The sequence below is a fragment of the Pituophis catenifer genome, unplaced genomic scaffold (genome assembly GCF_029215685.1).
Source record: "Pituophis catenifer annectens isolate HBS135680 unplaced genomic scaffold, rPitCat1.0.hap2 SCAF_2, whole genome shotgun sequence".
NCBI classification, from domain to species: Eukaryota; Metazoa; Chordata; class Lepidosauria; order Squamata; family Colubridae; genus Pituophis; species Pituophis catenifer.
The window spans coordinates 3,006,659-3,027,013 of NW_027256882.1; the positions used below are offsets into that span (position 1 = coordinate 3,006,659).

A 20,355-nucleotide genomic window follows, 5' to 3' on the forward strand; every position below is an offset into this window, starting at 1 on the left:
AGAGTTTGATGAAGGTTCACCCAAGCCTGAATAAAAAGAGTTCCAGTGTAATCAGAATCAATAACACCAGGGACTACAAAGCATCCCTTTTTTATGAGCTGAAGATCGAGGCAAGATAAGACCCACTAAACCAGAGGGAAGAGGGCCTTTAATTTGAGAAGGAATCAATTTAACCTCCAAGGGAAATTTAAATTCCACAGATTCCTGAGTTATTAAATCGAGCCCAGCACTACCTGCTGTGGCTGGGACTGCAGAAGAGAGGCTGTGGGAGGAGGCATTACTACTGGAAAGGCACTCTTTTGGCTCTGGGTGGGTGCCACACCCATTGGCAAGTTTCCCAACCGAAAATGGCACTGATTAGCCCAATGGAATCCTTTTTTTACAAATTGGGCATTTTTTAGAAGGGCGATTTTGAGAGGCTGCAGGAGTCGAGCGACAGTCCTTTTGAAAATGTCCAGGTTTACCACATTTAAAGCAATTGCCAGCAGGACGTTGCCCTTTTTGTATAGCAGCAGCTAAAAGGTGCATTTTATAAGTTTGAGAACCAATATCCTGGCGAACCTGCAGCATGTCAGACAAAGTATAATGATTGATAGCTTTTAAGGGCTGCAAGGCTTGCTTACAATCAGCATTGGCATTTTCAATAGCTAATTGCTGAAGAAGTTCCCCTGCAGCTTCCTGATGGTCAAATTGTTGATGAATAGCTTTAGACAATCTCTCTACAAAATCAGCATAGGGCTCACTAGCCCCCTGTCTAATATTAGAAAAATTTGCTCATGGTTCCCCAGCCTGAGGTACCTTTAAAAAGGGACGAAATGCACATTCAGAAACAATAGTTAAGGTGGCCCGGGGAAGCCCAGTTTGGGCAGGAATTGTAGCAAATTGACCTGAGCCAAAGAGTTGTTCCACCGTGTATGCTCCTCCACCCCCCAGAGCAGCAGCCTAAGCATGTCTCATAAATTCACTTTCCCAAACAACATATTGCATTGAAGTCAAAATCATTCGGAAAACTTGCTTCCAATCCTCAGGAATCATATTATATCCATTTTTTATTCCTTCTACCAAGCCTCTAGTAAAATTACCACCGATGCCATACTCCGTAACAGCCTTTTTTTAGTTCTCTTAAAATTTGATAAGGTAACCCTTCCCATTCTGCTATCTGCTGTCCTGCCAATTGGCCCTGGCCCTGATGATATTGTACAGGACATACAGACAATAATTCAGCAAGTTCTGCCCCAGGCATGGAGGAATCCTGTTTACAGGATTCTACCATTTTTTGAAAAGAGGATAGAACAGCAGAGTCAGAAAGTTTAGTAATCTGACCTGTGTCAGTAGGAGCTGAAGGAGGCAGAATCAGATAGTCCAGGGAGGAAGGAGGACAGACAGCAGCATAGGAGTAACATGTTAAAAGAGACAGTTCAGTATTTCCAAATTTTTCCACTGCATATCTACATAAATGCCATACATGTAAAATCTCTACCTTAGCTCTTGGTTCAGTATGTAAAACTTCCCCAATTTTTTCCCAATCAGATAATCTTAAAGACCCCTTTTCAGGATACCATAAACACTGATTTGAAATCTCCTGGACCAGCCTTAAGAGACTGCGTTGTGATACATCAGTGTGATTTTTTTTAAGTAAATAGCTTAATTCTTCAGCATGCTTTCGTTGTTCCTCAGAAAGCGAGGATCCCATTACTTACAGAAACCTTTAAAAGGTTGAAGAAGCCACGAGGGCTGTAGGTGCACCAAAGTCCTTGCCGGATGAAGCAAGGGTCCCTGTTCAGGCACCACTTGTTGAGTGACCACACACACAAAGGTTGAGAATATATGTGGTAACTTTATTGTCTTACATAGTGACATTATATAATTTGTTACTTTCAAGTTAAAGCATACTTGGCAGAATATCATTGGCTCACAGAATCTTCCAGGTAACTTAAATCATAGGTTAATCATTACTGCTGGCTTAAGCACTTCTAATATTTGGCTATAATTAAAATCTAACACACATCCCACTTCCTCTCCTCCTGTTCCTCTTGTTTACAGAATTAGGGTCTTATCTTCTAATGTAATTTCCTGGCGCTTATCTGCAAGTAACCTTCCTTATCTGAGGTTTGCCATCCAAGATAGGAAAATCCCTGCACATATGCAGATTGCGGATTCCTACAAAACATTAGAGCCTTATTTCCTTTGTATGTGGACAAAGATGTCTACATTTGATTTCAGTAAAGTTAATTAAACATCAATGACATGGTTACTTTTCAGGCATGTATTAAATTCTTTTTGGCTGTATTACTCAGCATCCAGTAAGAAGGAGAATTTTAACTTTGTACACTAAAATAGTTTAAATTTGTACAATACAGCAGTTTTTGTGGGAAAAATAAATGCTGTCTTTGTGCCATATGTTTGGATTTTGTATAAGAAAAACCCTAACAATTACACATGAAATTTTTTGGAAGGATTTGAGTGGGAGACAAATTTCAGGGTTTCAGAGATGGTTTGAAGCTCTTTATTCAAATGTTGCTTTTGGATGGTTTGGGGTCAAACTAACGAAAAAGTCACTAATTCCATTTTGGTGTCCTTTTTTTAATTAGAGAAGTGGAAATCAGATTGTCATTCAAAATTACACAGCAATTAGAACCTGGATAGCTAAAAATGGATGGAAAAGTTAAATCCATTCTTTTTAACCATTTTTATCTTTCATTTTAAATTTTTTGTTTTACTAAATGTAGCTAAAGCTCTTTTCTGCTTGCCTTGTCGCTTCCAGATGCAGAGGAATCTCTTCATATCACTGGAGTTTTTGGTTCTTTAAACCTAACACAAAATTGGTACTTTTTCTGTTTATTCGTAATGTAAACATTCTAGTGGCCTTAATTTCTTCAAATGGTCTTTCCAGTCACATTTCCTGAGATGGATTTCCTATTAATCCCTATGTAAAAAAATATGTTTTTTTCCTCATTATATCTGAGATTTATATTCCTTTTCCGCCATTTTCCTTCATTTTACAATTCCAAATTTTCTCCGGTCACAGATGAGAAGCCATTTTCCCATCATTTCTCCACCAAGGTGTCTTGTAGGTAAAATTCTGGAAGATCTACCAGTTTGACCTTATTCTCCATTTTGGGAATGGTTTTCTTTTGATATATTTTTTTTTTCAGCATTATTTCTGATGTCACAAGCTGCCACTTCGTCTTTCCAATTTTTCTTTGGCACCCAGAGCCATGAATGTGAGAAGGGCAGTGGTATATATTGAATTAAAGAAATAAAAACTCATAGAAATCTCTGTTTTCCTGACAGGAAATATTTTCTTCTCTCAGAAGATGCTGCCATCTTTCTCTAAGAGGCTACCATTCAGAGGGTCCTTTCCACCTACTTTCATGCCCATCATCCCTTTCCTCCCCATCCACAAAGAAGCAGGCTTCTTTCCTGCCCTTTTGGGGAATCCTGATGTTGCGTGCAGATTCCTCCAGGGGGCACCCTCTGCCAAGAGAAGGGAACACCAGGCAGTTCACCACTGGAGGGCTAAGGTCATGGCTGGCTTTGCAGCAGAGAAGGGGAGTGGCATCATTTGCTGCTCTAGGAAGCCCTCCTTCACATTCAATCTTGGGTCCCATACTCCCAGCCGCCCTCTCCATGCAGGGGGAAGCAGAGTTCCAGAGCAACAGCAGCAGAACAACCAGGGACCCCAAGAAGGCATTCAGAAATATTCTGACTTGTATTCACTATGTAGAATGAGACTTAAATCAACCAGTATGAATGCAGGAGCATGGAAACTTTCTGTCAAAGGATTCTGATTATGTGAGAATCATCACATAAGCTATCAATACGGAGAGGGTAAAAAATCTTCAGGATGAAAATTTCATCTAGTAAAAAAAGGCAAAATGACAAGAAGCCCCCAAATTGCATGTACAAAATAATTCCTTTTTGGGGACATATTTTGACTTTCTATGGTGTGACAAGGGCTAGGAAAACATTTAGTCTTAAATGAGTTAGATGATGGAATAGAAGGGGACCTCAACAAATTTGAGGATGACACTAAACTGGGAAGAATAGCCAACACCCCAGAAGATAGGCTCAAGATTCAAATGGATCTCGACAGAGCTGAATACTAGGCCCTATCTAACAAAATGAAATTCAGTGGAGAGAAAAATAAGTACTCAAGAAAAAACAAATGTGTATGTACAGATTAGGTGAAACCTTGCTCAATAGCAGTAACTGTGAGAGGGATCTTGAAGTCTGAGTAAACAATCACTTATATTTTTTGGCCAGCAGCCAAAAAAGCCATGCAACCCTAGGTTGCATTAACAGGGATAGAATCAATATTGGGTGAACTATTAGTACCATTTTATAAAGCCTTAGTAAAACCACAGTTAGAATATTGCATCCAGTTTTGGTCACTATATTATAAAAAAGATGTTGAGACTCTGGAAAGAGCACCGAAAAGAGCATCAGGGGATGATTAAGGGATTGGAGGCTAAAACATGAAGAACAGTTGGAGGAATTGAGTATCTAATGTAGTGAAAAGAAGGACTGGGGCGACATGATAGAAGTATTCTAATATTTGACGGGCTGCCACAAAAAAGAGTGGGCCAACCTATTTCTCAAAGCATCAGAAGATAACACAAGAAACAATGGATGGAATCTTATCAAGAAAAGAGCCATCCTAGAACTAAACAATTTCCTGAAAGTGAGAACAATTAACCAGTAGAACAGCTTGCCTTCAGAAATTGTGGGTGCTTCATCACTGCATAAGTCATAAGTCACTTGCTATTGTAACTTCAAACCATCACTAAATAAATTGTATAAATAAATAAATAAGTAGTCAAGGACTACTGTAGAGGGAACCTGGACAAGGAAAGAAATGGGCTGAAGAGAAAATTCCTTTGAAATAGCTTTTTAATCACATTTCCCCCACTTTTTCAATTCTTTGTTTTCCTAATTGTAGCCATATTTCTTTTCGTGCAAGGAATCTCTTCAGGGTGATAGAATTTTTAGCTTTTTTGACTAAACATTTTCTCTTTTTTTTATTCATCATCTAAAGGTATTCCAATTGCCTTAAAATCTCCAAAGATCTTGAGCTTTCTAGTTTCCTGAGGTGAATTCCCTATTCAACCCCCATGTAAAACAGATTTTATTTTGTTTCGTCCCTCATAGTGTTTGAGCTCTACATTCCTTTTTCAGTATTTGCTTTCCTTCATTTTTAAAATTCTATCTTTTGTCCTGGCGAGACACCATTTTCCCTTCTTCATTTCTCCATCAAGGAGCCTTGTTGTGAGGTAAAATTTCTAGAACATCCACCAGTTTCAGCTTTTTCTTCAATTTGGAGCTGGTTTTCTTTTTCTTCAGGATTAATTTCTTTGTCACAAGCTATGACTCGGTGTTTCCAATGATTCTTAGGCGCTCAAAGCTAACAATTTGAGCGGGGCATCTGTATATATTGAATTAAAGAAGTAAAAATCTCCATTTTCTTGACTGCAGCTTCCCTGCCTGTGTCTCCTCCAGCCCCATCTTCCTCCTCTTTCAGGCTAGAGTTTGAAAGACCCGTAAGACACAAGTTGTGTTTCCAACAGAGGCTCCTGGTCCTTGTCTTCTGACCGCCCGGCCGTTTCTGACAGGATTTGGACCTTTTTGAGACCGCCTCCAATCTCTGCGGAGCCTTCAGAGCGGCTGTTCTTGAAGGAAGTGAGGTCGGATCCTCCAGAGTGGGTTTTTTTCTCCATCTCCACAGATCGTTCCCGGACAGGAAGGAGAGGAAGATGGAGAAAGTGGCACCTCTGGAGACGTCGAAGCTTTTCTCGGGCAGAGAACCATTGAGAGAGGCCTTTCTCCTACTCCCAGGGCCATCACCCATGCCCTCGCCATCCCCTCAGACGCTCTCCTCCTTCTCGCCCTTTCTGGGAATCCTGGCACTTTGCGCATATTCCTCCAGGGGGCTCCCTCCCTCTGCCAAGAGAATGGAACACCGGGCGATTACATCACCTGCCGCTCTAGGACGTCGCACTCGCTGCCCTTAACCCTCTGAGCTCCGCAGGAGGCAGAGAGTCTGGCGGGGGGGGGGGGGGATACAGACATGCCCCGGGTGAGGTGGGGGCTTTTCTCGTGGAAAGGCAAGTGGAGGAGGGAGAGACCCACGCCCGGCCCTCCTTCAACCCTGGATCCCATGCTCCCCAGGCGGAGGGAGAGAGTAGCGGGGAAGCTTCTCTAACTGCCTTCTTCCTGCCCCTGCTCAGGGGGACCTCGGCCCTGAGCTGGATGACCCGCTTGGGGTTCCGAGCAGGTTGTGTGAATTTGCCTGCGTGTCAGAGGGAGACTCGGTTCTCTAAAGGCCACCCTGAAGAAGGGAAATGGGGCATCCTCAACCAGGATCGTTTCCTGGCATTTGAGAATAGAAAGGGAAAATATACTCATTGGGTCTTGAGAGTCCTTGATGGACAGTCCCATGTTTTGCACCAGAAACACACAGACAGGCAGACAGACAGAAAATTCATTTGCTGGAAGCCACTTCAATCCTACATCAGAAAAATATTTCTTTCCATGGGGATGAGTGTTGTTCAATGGTTAACTTCTCCGTTTTCTAATTCTTGGAATTTATTTTCTTTCTCATCTCAGATGCACAAAGTGAAAGTGGAAGTCATCCAACATTATCTCTTGGGCAAAGAGGGCTGAATAACCTTCTTCGGTCAGACCTGCAGCTGCAGGAAGGGTCCTATGAATGAAAAGGCATTTGGAGATCCACAAGATTCTTTGGACCTATTTGGAGTTGCGTTACAAAACAGAGATAGAATGGAGACACAACCTTCAGCAAATCAAGGGACTAGAAAAGGCCCTTCTTCTGTTATTCAGCCTGGGAGTTGTTGGGAAATGTGGGCAAGAGCTGGGCAGAAGATCCTAGAGGAAGGAACCATCCTCCCTTCAGAAGTTCAGTCCTGGAACTTCATCCAATACCAGGAGACTGAGGGTCCTCGGGGACTTTGCAGTCGTCTCCATTATTTTTGTAGGCGATGGCTGAGACCGGAAAAGCACACCAAAGACCAGATGCTGGACCTAGTGGTTCTGGAGCAGTTCCTGACCCTTCTGCCCTTGCAGATGGAGAGCTGGATGCGGGAGTGTGGAGTAGAGACCAGCTCCCAGGCAGTGGCCCTGGCAGAAGGCTTCCTCCTGAGCCAGGCAGAGGAGCAGAAGGAGCAGGTCGAGTTGCAGGTGAGAGACCTTTGACTTGGGAGCCCAGAAGGGGTTTGAAGCAGGGATGAAATGTAAAATTTGTTACTACCTGTTCTGTGGGCATGGCTTGGTGGGGGGGTAATGTGATTGGGTGGGTGTGGCCAACTTTTTTTAAAAAAAACTTTTCAAAGCATTTTTTCTAATGCTTTGAAAAGCCTCTGCCGATCAGGCAACTCAGCTGGGATCATCAGAGAGGCTTTTCAAAGCATTTTTTTAAACCACCTCTTCGGCCAAGAGGTTGCAGAAAAAAAAAATGCTTTGAAAAGCCTCTGATGATCCCAGCTGAGCCGCACAATCATCAGAGGCTTTTTTTTTTTTTTACTTTTAAAAGCATTTTTTCATCGGACGAGGTTGTAGAGAAAAATGCTTTTAAAAGTAAAAAAAAAGCCTCTGATGATCATGCGGCTCAGCTGGGCATGGTGGGGGGGCAGGGATTTTTGCTACCGGTTCTCCGAACTACTCACCACCATCGCTACCGGATCAGGCGATCTGGTCCGAACCGGGAGCATTTCACCCCTGGTTTGAAGGGAATAAAGAATGTGCTGGATTTCTTCACCCTTCTCTACCAGCATCCTCTACCTTTCATAATATGTGAAGATGTCTTACTAATTCATGTAAGATGGTCTTCCATTATTCCTCCTATAAGATAGATTTGAGACAACTGTGGTTTTCTTACCCACTTTCAGTGACAGACACTGGGATGGCTTCACAGAAAAAAAATCCACTTCATGTTGTGTGTTCATTAATTCTTCTTTTCTTATTCCTCCTGTTTCAAGTCCTTCATTATGGGGATCAGAGATCCTGAAGGAAGGAGGATTCTATCAAATCATCCTCAGGAACTTTTTTTCAGGAGGATCCCTCAGGAAGATCCAAGTCAGGACACCTCAGGAGGTAATTGAAGGTCCTCCGATTCCCCAGAGAGATCCCAGCTGTCTCATCTTCTCTGTGTATTCTTCCTTTTCCCTTAATTATGGGAATAATTATCCAAGGAGCCTGGATAGCTCAACAGACAGAGCTCTGTAATTTAACACCAGCTGTCTGCAATTAAAGTAAGATCGAATCTTGCCAGGCTTAAGGTTGACTCAGCCTTCCATCCTTTCTAAGGTAGGTAAATTGAGGACCCAGTTTGTGGGGGCAATAAGCTGACTTTGTATAAATATACAAAAGTATGAAGGCTATTGCTTAACGCATTGTAAGCCGCCCTGAGTCTCCGGAGAAGGGTGGCATATAAATCAATTTTTTAAAAAAAATAATAATTATGTATTTTAAAATTCTGTATCCCATACAGGAAAACAAAGGATGGCGTTTTCTGGCCTTTATGGTGGAGCTGAAACAGAGGTTGAATCTCCAAATCAAGTAAGAAAGAGAAATTGCTTGTGAAATATAAATATTCACTTTTGCATGTTTCCAGTTTTTTTAAAAAAACGTATTTATAACCAGTGATTAAAAAATAAGGGCATCGAATTAAAAGATAAGGCACAGTATTAAAACACAATGAAGTTGGCCAGATGGAGAAGTCTCTAAGTCTAACTGTCAGGAAATTTCTCCTTAGTTCTAGGTTGCTTCTTTCCTTGAATAGTTTCCATCCATTGCTTCTTGTCCTGCCCTCAGGTGCTTTGGAGAATAGCTTGACTCCCTCTTCTTTGTGGCAGCCCCTGAGATATTGGAACACTGCTATCATGTCACCCCCTAGTCCTTCTTTTCATCAAACTAGACACACCCAATTCCAGAAATCATTCTTTATATGTTTTAGCTTCCAGTCCCGTAATCATCTTTGTTGCTCTTCTCTGCACTCTTTTTAGAGTCTCAACATCTTGTTTACACCACGGCGATCAAAACTGGATGCAGCATTCCAAGTGTGGCCTTATCAAGGCATGATAAAGTGGTATTAACATTTCACGTGATCTCGATTCTATCCCTCTGCTAATGCAGCCTAGAACTGTTTGCTTTTTTGGCAACTCTGTTGGCTTTTTTGGCACCTAGTCAAGATACTTTTGGCTTGCAAAGTAATTTCTAATCCTCTGATTTGTGCCTGGATATTATAACCAAAGAAAGCAGCTTTGCAAAGCCTAAGAAATGTCATTCCCAGGAGATTTCTCTCCCCCCCCCACACCCCCAGTTCAGCCAATGGCTTGTACTACTTGCAATTGGTTTCTTATATTCTGGGTAGAAGCAGAAACAGTATTTCTCTAGATATTGATGGCATCCACCCAAATCCCTAGCTGTCTCTCCCAGCACTTTTGAGAATGGACAGGATTATTCCTTTTGGGTCACCATAAGCTTTTTGCTGGAATGCTAGAAAGAATCTCCTCCCCCAATTTTCTTCTGCATAGACAGGAAGTATTGGAGTCAGTTGCTGAGAGACTTTTGATGATGGAGGGAGGGAGGAAGGAAGGGAGGGAGGGAGGGAGGGAGGGAAAGAGATCGGGAGGGAGGTGGGCAGACAGACATACCGTATTTTTTGGAGTATAAGACACACTTTTTCCCCCCTAAAAGAGGGTGAAAATGTGGGTGCGTCTTATACACCAAATGTAGCCCCACCCACCCCCACCCTTTGGCCTCTACCTCCCAGCAATTTGCCGCCTTGCAGCAAACAGCAAACAGCCTGTTTCAGTTTCAGTTTCAGCACAGCCTGATTAGCACAAGCAGCTGATTGTCGGTTGAATTGGCCTCCCGACCATTAGCTGTTTCAGGCTGCAGGGACTGCCATAGCCTATTGCCGCCTCTGTGCACCCCATTTTCTGCCCTGCCACCCAAAACGGGTGGAAAATGGGGCGCACGGAGGTGGCAATAGGCTATGACAATCCCTGCAGCCTGAAATAGCTGATGGTCGGGAGGCCAATCCAACCGACAATCAGCTGCTTGTGCTAATCAGGCTGTGCTGAAGCTGAAATGGGCTGTTTGCTGCTTGTTGCAAGGAGGCAAATTGCTGGGAGGCAGAGACAGATTTTTTTTTTCTTGTGCTAATCAGGATGTGCTGAAAATGAAACTGAAATAGGCTGTTTGCTGCAAGGAGGCAAATTGCTGAGAGGCAGAAGAAGAAGCAGATTTTTTTTCTTCTTGTTTTCCTCCCCAAAAAAGGTAGCTGCGTCTTATAGTCCAGAGCGTTTTATACTCCAAAAAATATGGTAGATCAAGCAATCAAAAAGAAAACCGAGATTCCTTTCACTGAATGGCATTGAAGTCCTTCTTACCCTCTGAAGTGAGATTCTCTCCCACCTTCCTTACTTTCATAAGAGGCTTAAGATCTGTCTCTGCCAGCAGTTTGGAGTCCCAGTGGGGGAGTTTCATACTGGAGATGGTTGACTAATTAAAAGCTAAACCCCATTCCCCGCCCTTTGTGTATTGGCTTCCTCCTTCTCCTCTTGTTAGATATAAAATGACAAAGGAGATAAGATAAAATCATTAACATTTTTAAATGTTTTTGAATCTTTTTATAGCAATAGCAGTAATAGCATTTAGACCTATATACTGCTTCACAGCCCTCTCTAAGGAGTGCTTAGTGCTTCACAGCCCTCTCTAAGGAGTTTACAGAGTCAGCATATTGCCCCCAACAATCTGAGGTCCTCATTTTACTGACCTCAGAAGGATGGAAGGCTGAGTCAATCTTGAGCCAGTGAATCGAACTGCTCGCAGTCGGCAGCATTATCCTTGCAATACTGCATTTATTTATGCTGTATTTTTCCTGTAAACTGCCCTGAGTTGTTTGACACAAGATGGGCAGCAAATAAATTCCATAATAAGTAAATAAAGCCCTGCAGAATCAATATTTGTTTAATTAAAGGTTTTGGGTCTGTCCATTTTCTCACCTGAAGTTTGGAATACACCCAAGCAAACATTTAACTTAATTCATATCTTTGCTTGGGATTATTTAGGAAATATTGTGCGAATTCGGCTGGGCCTGTTTTCTTCTTTTCATTGTTCAGGAACACCTTGTATCCTTTGAGGAGGTGGCTGTGTATTTCTCCGAAGAGGAGTGGTCTCAGCTGGATGCTGACCAAAAAGCACTGCATTGGGAAGTCATGCTGGAAAATCATAGGAACGTGGCCTCTTTGGGTAAGAGTTTGCTACTCTCCAATCAGAGAATTTGGGAAGACATTCTATAGGTAAACACCATCAGAATTCTTCATTAAAAATCTCCATGCAGATGTTATCTCCTGGCCTGGGAGGGAAAAGATTTGGCCTTCTCCTGCTCTGAAGAAGAAAAGTGGCCAATGGATCTCTGCTTTGATGCATCTGCTGATTTCCCCCCCCCCCAATTTCTATTTCAATATACCAGTGAGAAATAAACTGCTTGCTATGATGAGATGCTGAACTCCATCACATTTCAGCTTTTTTGGCTTAGATGCTTCTGTATCTGTGCTATGAAAGACTGTCATTTCTTCATCTGACATTTGTTCTGTTTCATTTCTATTCTGAGCCTTGGGCTTAAAGGTGAAATGGTTCCATTTTCCCATTACAGACATGTTATTTGGGTGCTAATACAAGAGCTCTACATGTTTTTCTCTGCAACTATGTGATTTTTGGCAAGAGAAAAATAGAATAACACAGGGAACATGTTTTGGGTAGGAAGAAAAGGACCTTCGACAGATTTATTACTCAGTCTGTGCTGGAATTAACCCCCTCCAGTAAATGTTAGGTTTTCTCCTGATACCTCCATGGATGTTTCTCCTGATTTTTCCTTAACTAAGAGAAGATGACATTTGAACGTTTAAAATATTGACACAGAGCAAAATTTCAGAAGGAATTTTTTATGAGTTCCTACAGATCGATCTCTTTCCCTAACCTTGCTATCATTTTCATTTCTCTTTTCTTCTGAAGGTAATAATGGGCAGGAGAATAAAGATTCCTGTGAACTTTTTCAAGTGATCAATGCTGGAGACAGAACGTTTCCAATTCAAATGAAAAAAGAAAGACATGAGAGAAACCAGTCAAATGATTGGAATCAAGAAAGCACATCTTCCATTGATGTCCCCATACAAGACTTTGTTGCCCAACAAGGAAAAATAAAGAAAAGCTACATTGGGAAAAGTGTGAAGTTAATTCAAGATAAATTTGATGTAAATCAACATTATCCAACCCAAACCAAAGGAGATCATGTATCCAGAGATCTTGGAAAAAACGACAATTGGACTTTTACTTTTTCTTATTTAAATGGGTCCCTTACATCTCATAAAAACACCCACACAGAAGAGAAACCATACAAATGCATGGACCGTGGAAAGGCATTCGGTCAACACAGAAATCTTACTATCCATAAAAGGATCCACACAGGGAAGAAGCCATATAAATGCATGGAGTGTGGAAAGAGCTTCTGTGAAAACACATCCTTTATGAGACATAAAAGGATTCATACAGGGGAAAAGCCATACAAATGTCTGGAATGTGGAAAGGACTTTACCAATAACAGTCAACTTACTTCCCATAAAAGGATTCACACAGGAGAGAAACCACATACATGCAAGGAGTGTGGAAAGAGCTTCAGACATATTGTTTCCCTTACTTACCATAATAGGATCCATACAGGGGAGAAACCATATAAATGCGTGGAATGTGGAAAGAGTTTTGCTAATAGCAGTCATCTTAGTTCTCATAAAAGGGTCCACACAGGGAAGAAACAATGTAAATGTACGGAGTGTGGAAATAGTTTCAGTGACAGCTGTTCCTTTACATCTCATAAAAGGATCCATACAGGAGAGAAGCCATATAAATGCCTGGAGTGTGGGAAGACCTTTCCTCATAGCAGTCAACTTATTCCTCATAAAAGGACCCACACGGGAGTGAAGCCATATAAATGCAAGGAGTGTGATAAGACCTTTACTCATAGCAGTCAACTTATTTCGCATAAAAGGACCCACACGGGAGAGAGGCCGTATAAGTGCAAAGAATGTGGGAAGAGCTTCTGTGAAAATGCATCCCTTATGAAACATGAAAGGATCCATGCAGGAGAGAAGCCATATAAATGCATGGAGTGTGGAAAATCTTTTACTCAAAGCAGTCATCTTACTTCCCATAAAAGGATTCATACAGGGGAGAAGCCATACAAATGCAGAGAGTGTGGAAAGAGCTACAGCCACAGTGTCTCCCTTACTTACCACAACAGGATCCACGCAGGGGAGAAACCTTATAAATGTTTGGACTGTGGAAAGACTTTTACTCAGAGTAGTCAACTTACTTCCCATAAACGAATCCACACGGGGGAAAAGCCATATCAATGCATGGAATGTGGAAAGGGCTTGTATGACAATGTATCCCTTATGAGACATAAAAGGATCCACACAGGGGAGAAGCCATACAAATGTGGAAAATGTGGGAAGAGCTTCACCCAACAGGGTAACCTTAGTTCCCATGAAAGGATGCACAGAGGGGAGAAGCCGTATAAATGCAGAGAGTGTGGAAAAAGCTTCAGTCATAGTGGTTCCCTTACTTATCATAACAGGATCCATACAGGAGAGAAACCATATAAGTGCTTGGTGTGTGGAATGGGTTTTACTGTTAGCAGCCACCTTACTTCCCATAAAAGGATCCACACAGGGGAGAAACCATATAATTGCAGACAATGTGGAAAGAGCTTCAGTGAAAACGCATCCCTTATGAGACATAAAAGGATCCATACAGGGGAGAAGCCGTACAAATGTGTGGAGTGTGGAAAGAGCTTCAGTCATAGTGGTTCCCTTACTTCCCATAAAAGGATCCACACAGGGGAGAAGCCTTATAAATGTATGGAATGTGGAAAAAGTTTTACCACTAGTAGTGATCTTACTTCCCACAAAAGGATCCACACTGGAGAGAAGCCATATAAATGTGTAGAATGTGGAAAGAGTTTTACTAATAGTAGTCATCTTACTTCCCATAAAAGGATCCACACAGGGGAGAAGCCATATAAGTGCATGGAGTGTGGAAAGACCTTTACTACTAGCAGTGATCTTACTTCCCATAAAAGGATCCACACAGAAGAGAAACTATATAAAAGTGTGGCACATAGAAGGAGCTTCAGGAGGAATGCTCTAATTTGTAAAAGACAGATCCATTTGGGTGAGAACTCATGTAAATTCTACATTTAATTGTCTAAATGTATGCATTTCCTATTTACATATAGAGGTAGTCCTCATCTTATGACCATTCACTTAAAGACTGTTCAAAATTATTGTGCAGTCCCCAAAAGCTATTTATAACCCAGCCCATGTATTCCAGTGGTGGTACATACCCCTACAATCACATGATGTGATTTATGTTATATTTTGCATCACAATAAGCCAACTGCAACATTCATGGTAACATGGGGGAGATTACATATCCTGTGGTCACATGAGGTAATGAAAAACTATGATAGGAATCCATTGATTTGCTTAACAATTGTAATGTATGGGTCTTTGGTGCTCTCTGAACTTGATTCAGTTGGTTATATGTCCCCGCCAGCTTGAAGCTGGAAGTAGTACTGCACAGATATGACTCCAAGCTGGCTGGCCATTTCGGATTCTTAAAAACCCTGCATTTGGCCAGGAGACAGTTTTGGTGGCCCAGCTGAGCCGCGCAATCATCAGAGCCTTTTTTTTCTTTTAAATGGCTCTGACGATCCAAGCTCTGACAATCTCAGCTGAGTTGCCTGCTAATCGGTAGCAAAAATCCCTCCCCCTCCCCCCCTCAACTTGCTTATCTTAGCTACTGGTCGCAACGCCTTGCTGTAGTCCCTGCAATCCATTGCATCAGCAAGCAACTGAATCTCCCTGCCTGCAATCAAGCAGGCAGGGAGTTGTGGACTTCAACTCCCAGAATTCCTCAGCCACCAAAGCAAAGCTGGCTGAGAAATTCTGGGAGTTGAAGTCTACAAGTCTTAAAGTTGCCAAGGTTGGAGACCCCTGTTCTATTGGGTAAGTTTTTTTTCCCTTTGGGAGCTTTAAAAAAATACTTAATTGGGGTTTTTTTTAGTTGTTCTTTTTTTAGACCTAGCCATTTAAAGTTTAGGAAGTTTTAAATTTAGCTGCTTTTATATAAAAATAAAATAAAATAATATTTGTGCAGCTTTCTGAAATTTAGTGTTTCTGTAGTGTTTCACTCTAACTACACAAACACACAAAATCTCACAAAGCTGTATGTGGAATTTTGTGCGTGTAAAGTGTGAAAGTTGGTTTTTTTGGGCTTTTTGTGGCTGTTTGAGGTTCCTGCTTGTTGCAGGGGCCATTTTGGGTCTAGCACAGCTGCTTTTATATTCTAGGTGAGCCAATTGTGTTGTGTTGTGTTTTTTAGGTTAAAAAGGGGCAAAGAAGTGACATTGACTAGGCCATGCCCACCTGACCAACAAGCCATGCCCTCCCAGTCACCTTACCACTAATTAAGCCACACGCACAGAACCGGTAGCAAAAAATTTTAGATTTCACCCCTGGTTAAGACCTCAAGTTCAGGCACACCTCTCCCCCCCCCAAGCCTATTGTAGTGCAAGGGGAAACCCATTATGAAGTAAAAAAAGAAGACTCTAGACTGTATAGAGGTAGATTACAATATTTAATACATTGGAAAGGTTACCTTTGTCTAAAGCTACCTGGATTAAGAGCTGGAATGTCAAAGCAGATAGGCTAGTAAAGCAATTCCATGATAAAATCCCTGATAAGCCAAAGGGCCCCCCTGGGGGTAGAGAGGTGGTTAATAGACTGCATTATTAACTACTATGCTACTCTCATTTCAGGACATGCTTTTCTGACCAGGGGTGGTGGCCTGTCAGCCATCTTTTGTATTAGCCTTCAGACCTGCCACGTTTACTACTGTAGGAAATTGGAAGTGGGGGTTGTATGGAGCGTGGGTGATATATAGTCATAATATTCCTTTCTCGAGGTCAAGGACATCTTGCCCTGTACTGGAAGGCTGAAATTGGGAGGCATCGCCAGTTGGAACAATATTTGATTGGACCATGTGATAGACGTGTGAGTGTTGGGCAGGGACTTGAACTTTTCTTTGGGTGGGGAAAACCTGGACATTTTCAGATTTGGGTTTTCCCAGATGTGCCAATATGACATTTCTAATAAAATGTAACTTTGAGGAAACTTAAGCTTCAGAATTTTCTTTTGTTGGGGGTATTACTTGGAACCCTGACACAATATTTAATATAAATAAGAGAAAATATTTTTTTTTAAATTTACATTTATCTCCTTTTTCTTTCTTTATTTCATCTCAAGTTAGGGATATTCAGGAGAATGAAAATGAAAATGACTCCATTGTGCTGGCATTGCAAACAATGAAGGAAGAAGGAAATTCTTTGGAAATCTGTTGAAACCAAAATAAAATAATCTGACAGTAACAAAAACTACTCAGAAATGACAACAGGATCTCCCCCTAGACCTAGAGAATATGAGGATAACCCCCCCCCCAATAATCCAATTTGCATCCATGCGATGAGAGAAAAAATCATATCTCAGTCAACCAGTATGAATGGAACATTTTTCAGTCAAAAGGCCTCTCATGATGTAGAGTATATGTACGTATGTATATATGTATGTATAAAAAACTTCAGGGTGAAGAATTTCTTTCACAAAAAGCCAGGATAACGGAGAAAAAAACCCAAATGCATGGGCAAGATTTCAAGTATTAGAGCCCCCTTTCCCCCCTTCCCATGATATGACAAGGGTTAAAGAAAGCTAACAATTTAAATAAAATTAATTAAATATCAATGGTGCATTTACTTGCTAGATACAGTCAGGTCCATAAATATTGGGACATCGACACAATTCTAACATCTTTGGCTCTATACACCACCACAATGGAGTTGGAATGAAACAAACACCATGTGCTTTAACTGCAGACTGTCAGCTTTAATTTGAGGGTATGTACATCCAACTCGGGTGAACGGTGTAGGACTTACAGCAGTTTGTATATGTGCCTCCCTCTTGTTAAGGGACCAAAAGTAATGGGACAATTGGCTTCTCAGCTGTTCCATGGCCAGGTGTGTGATATTCCCTCATTACCCCAATTACAATGTGCAGATAAAAGGCCCAGAGTTCATTTCAAGTGTGCTATTTGCATTTGGAATCTGTTGCTGTCAACTCTCAAAATGAGATCCAAAGAGCTGTCACTATCAGTGAAGCAAGCCATCATTAGGCTGAAGAAACAAAACAAACCCATCAGAGAGATAGCAAGAACATTAGGCGTGGCCAAAACAACTGTTTGAAACATTCTCAAAAAGAAGGAATGCACCGGTGAGCTCAGCAACACCAAAAGACCCGAGAGACCACGGAAAACAAGTGTGGTGGATGACCGAAGAATTCTTCCCCTGGTGAAGAAAACACCCTTCACAACAGTTGGCCAGATCAAGAACACTCTCCAGGAGGTAGGTGTATGTGTGTCAAAGTCAACAATCAAGAGAAGACTTCACCAGAGTGAATACAGAGGGTTCACCACAAGATGTAAACCATTGGTGAGCCTCAAAAACAGGAAGGCCAGATTAGAGTTTGCCAAACAACATCTAACAAAGCCTTCACAGTTCTGGAACAAGATCCTATGGACAGATGAGACCAAGATCAACTTGAACCAGAGTGATGGGAAGAGAAGAGTATGGAGAAGGAAAGGAACTGCTCATGATCCTAAGCATACCACCTTATCAGTGAAGCATGGTGGTGGTAGTGTCATGGCGTGGGCATGTATGGCTGCCAATGGAACTGGTTCTCTTGTATTTATTGATGATGTGACTGCTGACAAAAGCAGCAGGATGAATTCTGAAGTGTTTCGGGCAATATTATCTGCTCACATTCAGCCAAATGCTGCAGAACTCATTGGATAGCGCTTCACAGTGCAGATGGACAATGACCCAAAGCATACTGCAAAAACAACCAAAGAGTTTTTGAATGGACAGAAGTGGAATGTTATGCAATGGCCAAGTCAATCACCTGACCTGAATCCCATTGAGCATGCATTTCACTTGCTGAAGACAAAACTGAAGGGAAAATGCCCCAAGAACAAGCAGGAACTGAAGACAGTTGCAGTAGAGGCCTGGCAGAGCATCACCAGGGATGAAACCCAGCGTCTGGTGATGTCTATGCATTCCAGACTTCAGGCTGTGATTGACTGCAAAGGATTTGCAACCAAATATTAAGAAGGGAAAGTTTGATTTATGATTATTATTCTGTCCCATTACTTTTGGTCCCTTAACAAGTGGGAGGCACATATGCAAACTGCTGTAAGTCCTACACCGTTCACCTGAGTTGGATGTACATACCCTTAAATTAAAGCTGACAGTCTGCAGTTAAAGCACATTGTGTTTGTTTCATTCCAACTCCATTGTGGTGGTGTATAGAGCCAAAGATGTTAGAATTGTGTCGATGTCCCAATATTTATGGACCTGACTGTATGTATAAAATTCTGCTTGTATTAAAAATTATTTAACAAAAATTTTTGGAAGGATTTTGGAGAGGGGGAAATCTCAGGTTTTCAAAGTTTCATGCTGGTTTGAAACTTAATTCAAAAATTGCTGATGGCTGATTCTGGGTTAAACTGAAGAATGAATAATAAGTGGGTTAAAAACATAAAAAAGTTAACTCCTTTAAAAATGGATTTTTAACCACTAATTTTCCTTCATCTAAATTTTGTGTTTTGGTAATTGTAGCTAAATTTATTTTTCTTTTGCATAACACCCCTAATGCAGACAAATCTCTTAAGAACAGTTTATATTTTTAACAATAACAAAATTTATATGTCCTGTTTTTGTTTATTAATGATCTATAGCACGGATGTCAAACTTTCTGCATCACATTGATCTCACCTGAAGCATCACGACCTTTTTTGCCTTAACAGAGCTGGGGTGGGCGTGGCCTGCGTGTGACATATCCAACCTGCAGGCCACCAGTTTTGACACCCCTGATCTAAAGGTATCCCCAGTTGTCTTAAATTCTCCAAGGGTCTTAAATTTCCTACTCATACTCCCTGACATTATTCCTTATTCAGTTCCTAAGTAAAACATACTTTTTTTTTTTTACTCATGATATTTGAACTTTATATCCAATTTTCCCTTTTTTCCTTCCATCATTTGGAAATTCTACCTTTTCTCTGGTCACAGGCGTGTCACCATTTATTCTCCCTTCATTTCTCCACCAAGGAGCCTTGTTTTGAGGTGAAATTTTTGAAACGTCGGCCAGTTTAAACTTTTTCTCTATGTTGATCTTCAAAAAGATCATAATAATTCAAGATTATTCTTATTGTTAGGAGTTGCCACTCGGTGTATCCTATTATTCTTAGGCACCCAGACCTAAGAATTTGAGAAGGGCATCTGTATATACTGAAATAAATTTCATTCCTCACCATCCAATCAGAACTGAAGAAACTTCTTGGATGAGAAGTGAAACATCTTTTAAAAAAACCCAGAAAGTTCAGTTGTCTCTTGAAAAAGCACCTTTGGGACAACCATGACCTGAATGACTGAGAATCTCCATAGATACTGAAATATAAATCTCAATTTTCCTCACTGTGGCTTCCCTGCCTGTGTCCCATCTTCCTCCCCTTTGGGCAGGAACCCTCAACAACCGCAAGACAAAAGCTCTGTTTCCTAGAGATTCTCCTGGTCCTTCTCTTCTGACAGTAGGTCTGTTTCTGACAGGATTTGGACCTTTTTGAGGCCTCCTCCAATCTCTGCCCAGCCTTGAGGGTGGCTGTTCTTGAGGGAAATGAGTTCAAATCATCCAGAGAGATTTTTCTCCATCTCCACAGACGGTTCCTGGACAGGAAGAGATGGAGAAATTGCTCCCACTGGAAAACACAAAGTTTTTCTTGGGCAGGGAGGCACTGAGAGTGGCCTTTCCCTCTACTCCCATGACCATCGTCCCTGCCCTCTCCCTTCCTCTCAGACGCGCTCCTCTTTCCCGCGCTTTCTAAGATCCTGGCACTTCGCACCAAATCCACAAGGGGGCGCGCTCGGACAAAGAGAAGGTAATTTCAGGCGGTTGCCCAATGGGCGAACGTCCAGGGAGACTCTCCAGAGGAGGTTGCGAAGGAAGTGACATCATAAACGCTTGACGTTCTAGGATGCCGCACTCGCTCTCCTTAACCCCTGGGGCTCCGCAGGAGGCGGACAGGCTGCGGGAGAGTCTGGCGGGGGGAGATCCAGACGTGACCCGGGTGAGTTGGGGGCTCTTCCCGGGCAAAGGGAGGCGGAGGAGG

The 20,355-nt window shown here is 41.8% G+C and overlaps 1 protein-coding gene across 3 annotated transcripts in view; it reads left to right on the forward strand.

Moving 5' to 3' along the window:
• The window catches only part of LOC139311597 (zinc finger protein 420-like), a 28,478-nt gene extending 12,232 nt beyond the window's left edge, over positions 1–16,246 (forward strand). Inside the window, exons 1-6 of one of the 3 annotated variants that reach the window (XM_070936063.1) lie at positions 6,697–7,197; positions 7,995–8,109; positions 8,507–8,574; positions 11,145–11,274; positions 12,040–14,047; positions 14,213–14,735. In XM_070936063.1, the coding sequence (XP_070792164.1) occupies positions 6,706–7,197; positions 7,995–8,109; positions 8,507–8,574; positions 11,145–11,274; positions 12,040–14,047; positions 14,213–14,282 (2,883 nt within the window). In that variant the 5' untranslated portion in view covers positions 6,697–6,705 and the 3' untranslated portion in view covers positions 14,283–14,735. Of the gene's footprint in view, positions 1–6,696; positions 7,198–7,994; positions 8,110–8,506; positions 8,575–11,144; positions 11,275–12,039; positions 14,736–15,901 lie in introns of those variants that run through there. The other 2 variants (XM_070936060.1, XM_070936064.1) reach the window with 2 other exon arrangements.
• Positions 16,247–20,355: the final 4,109 nt, after the last annotated feature.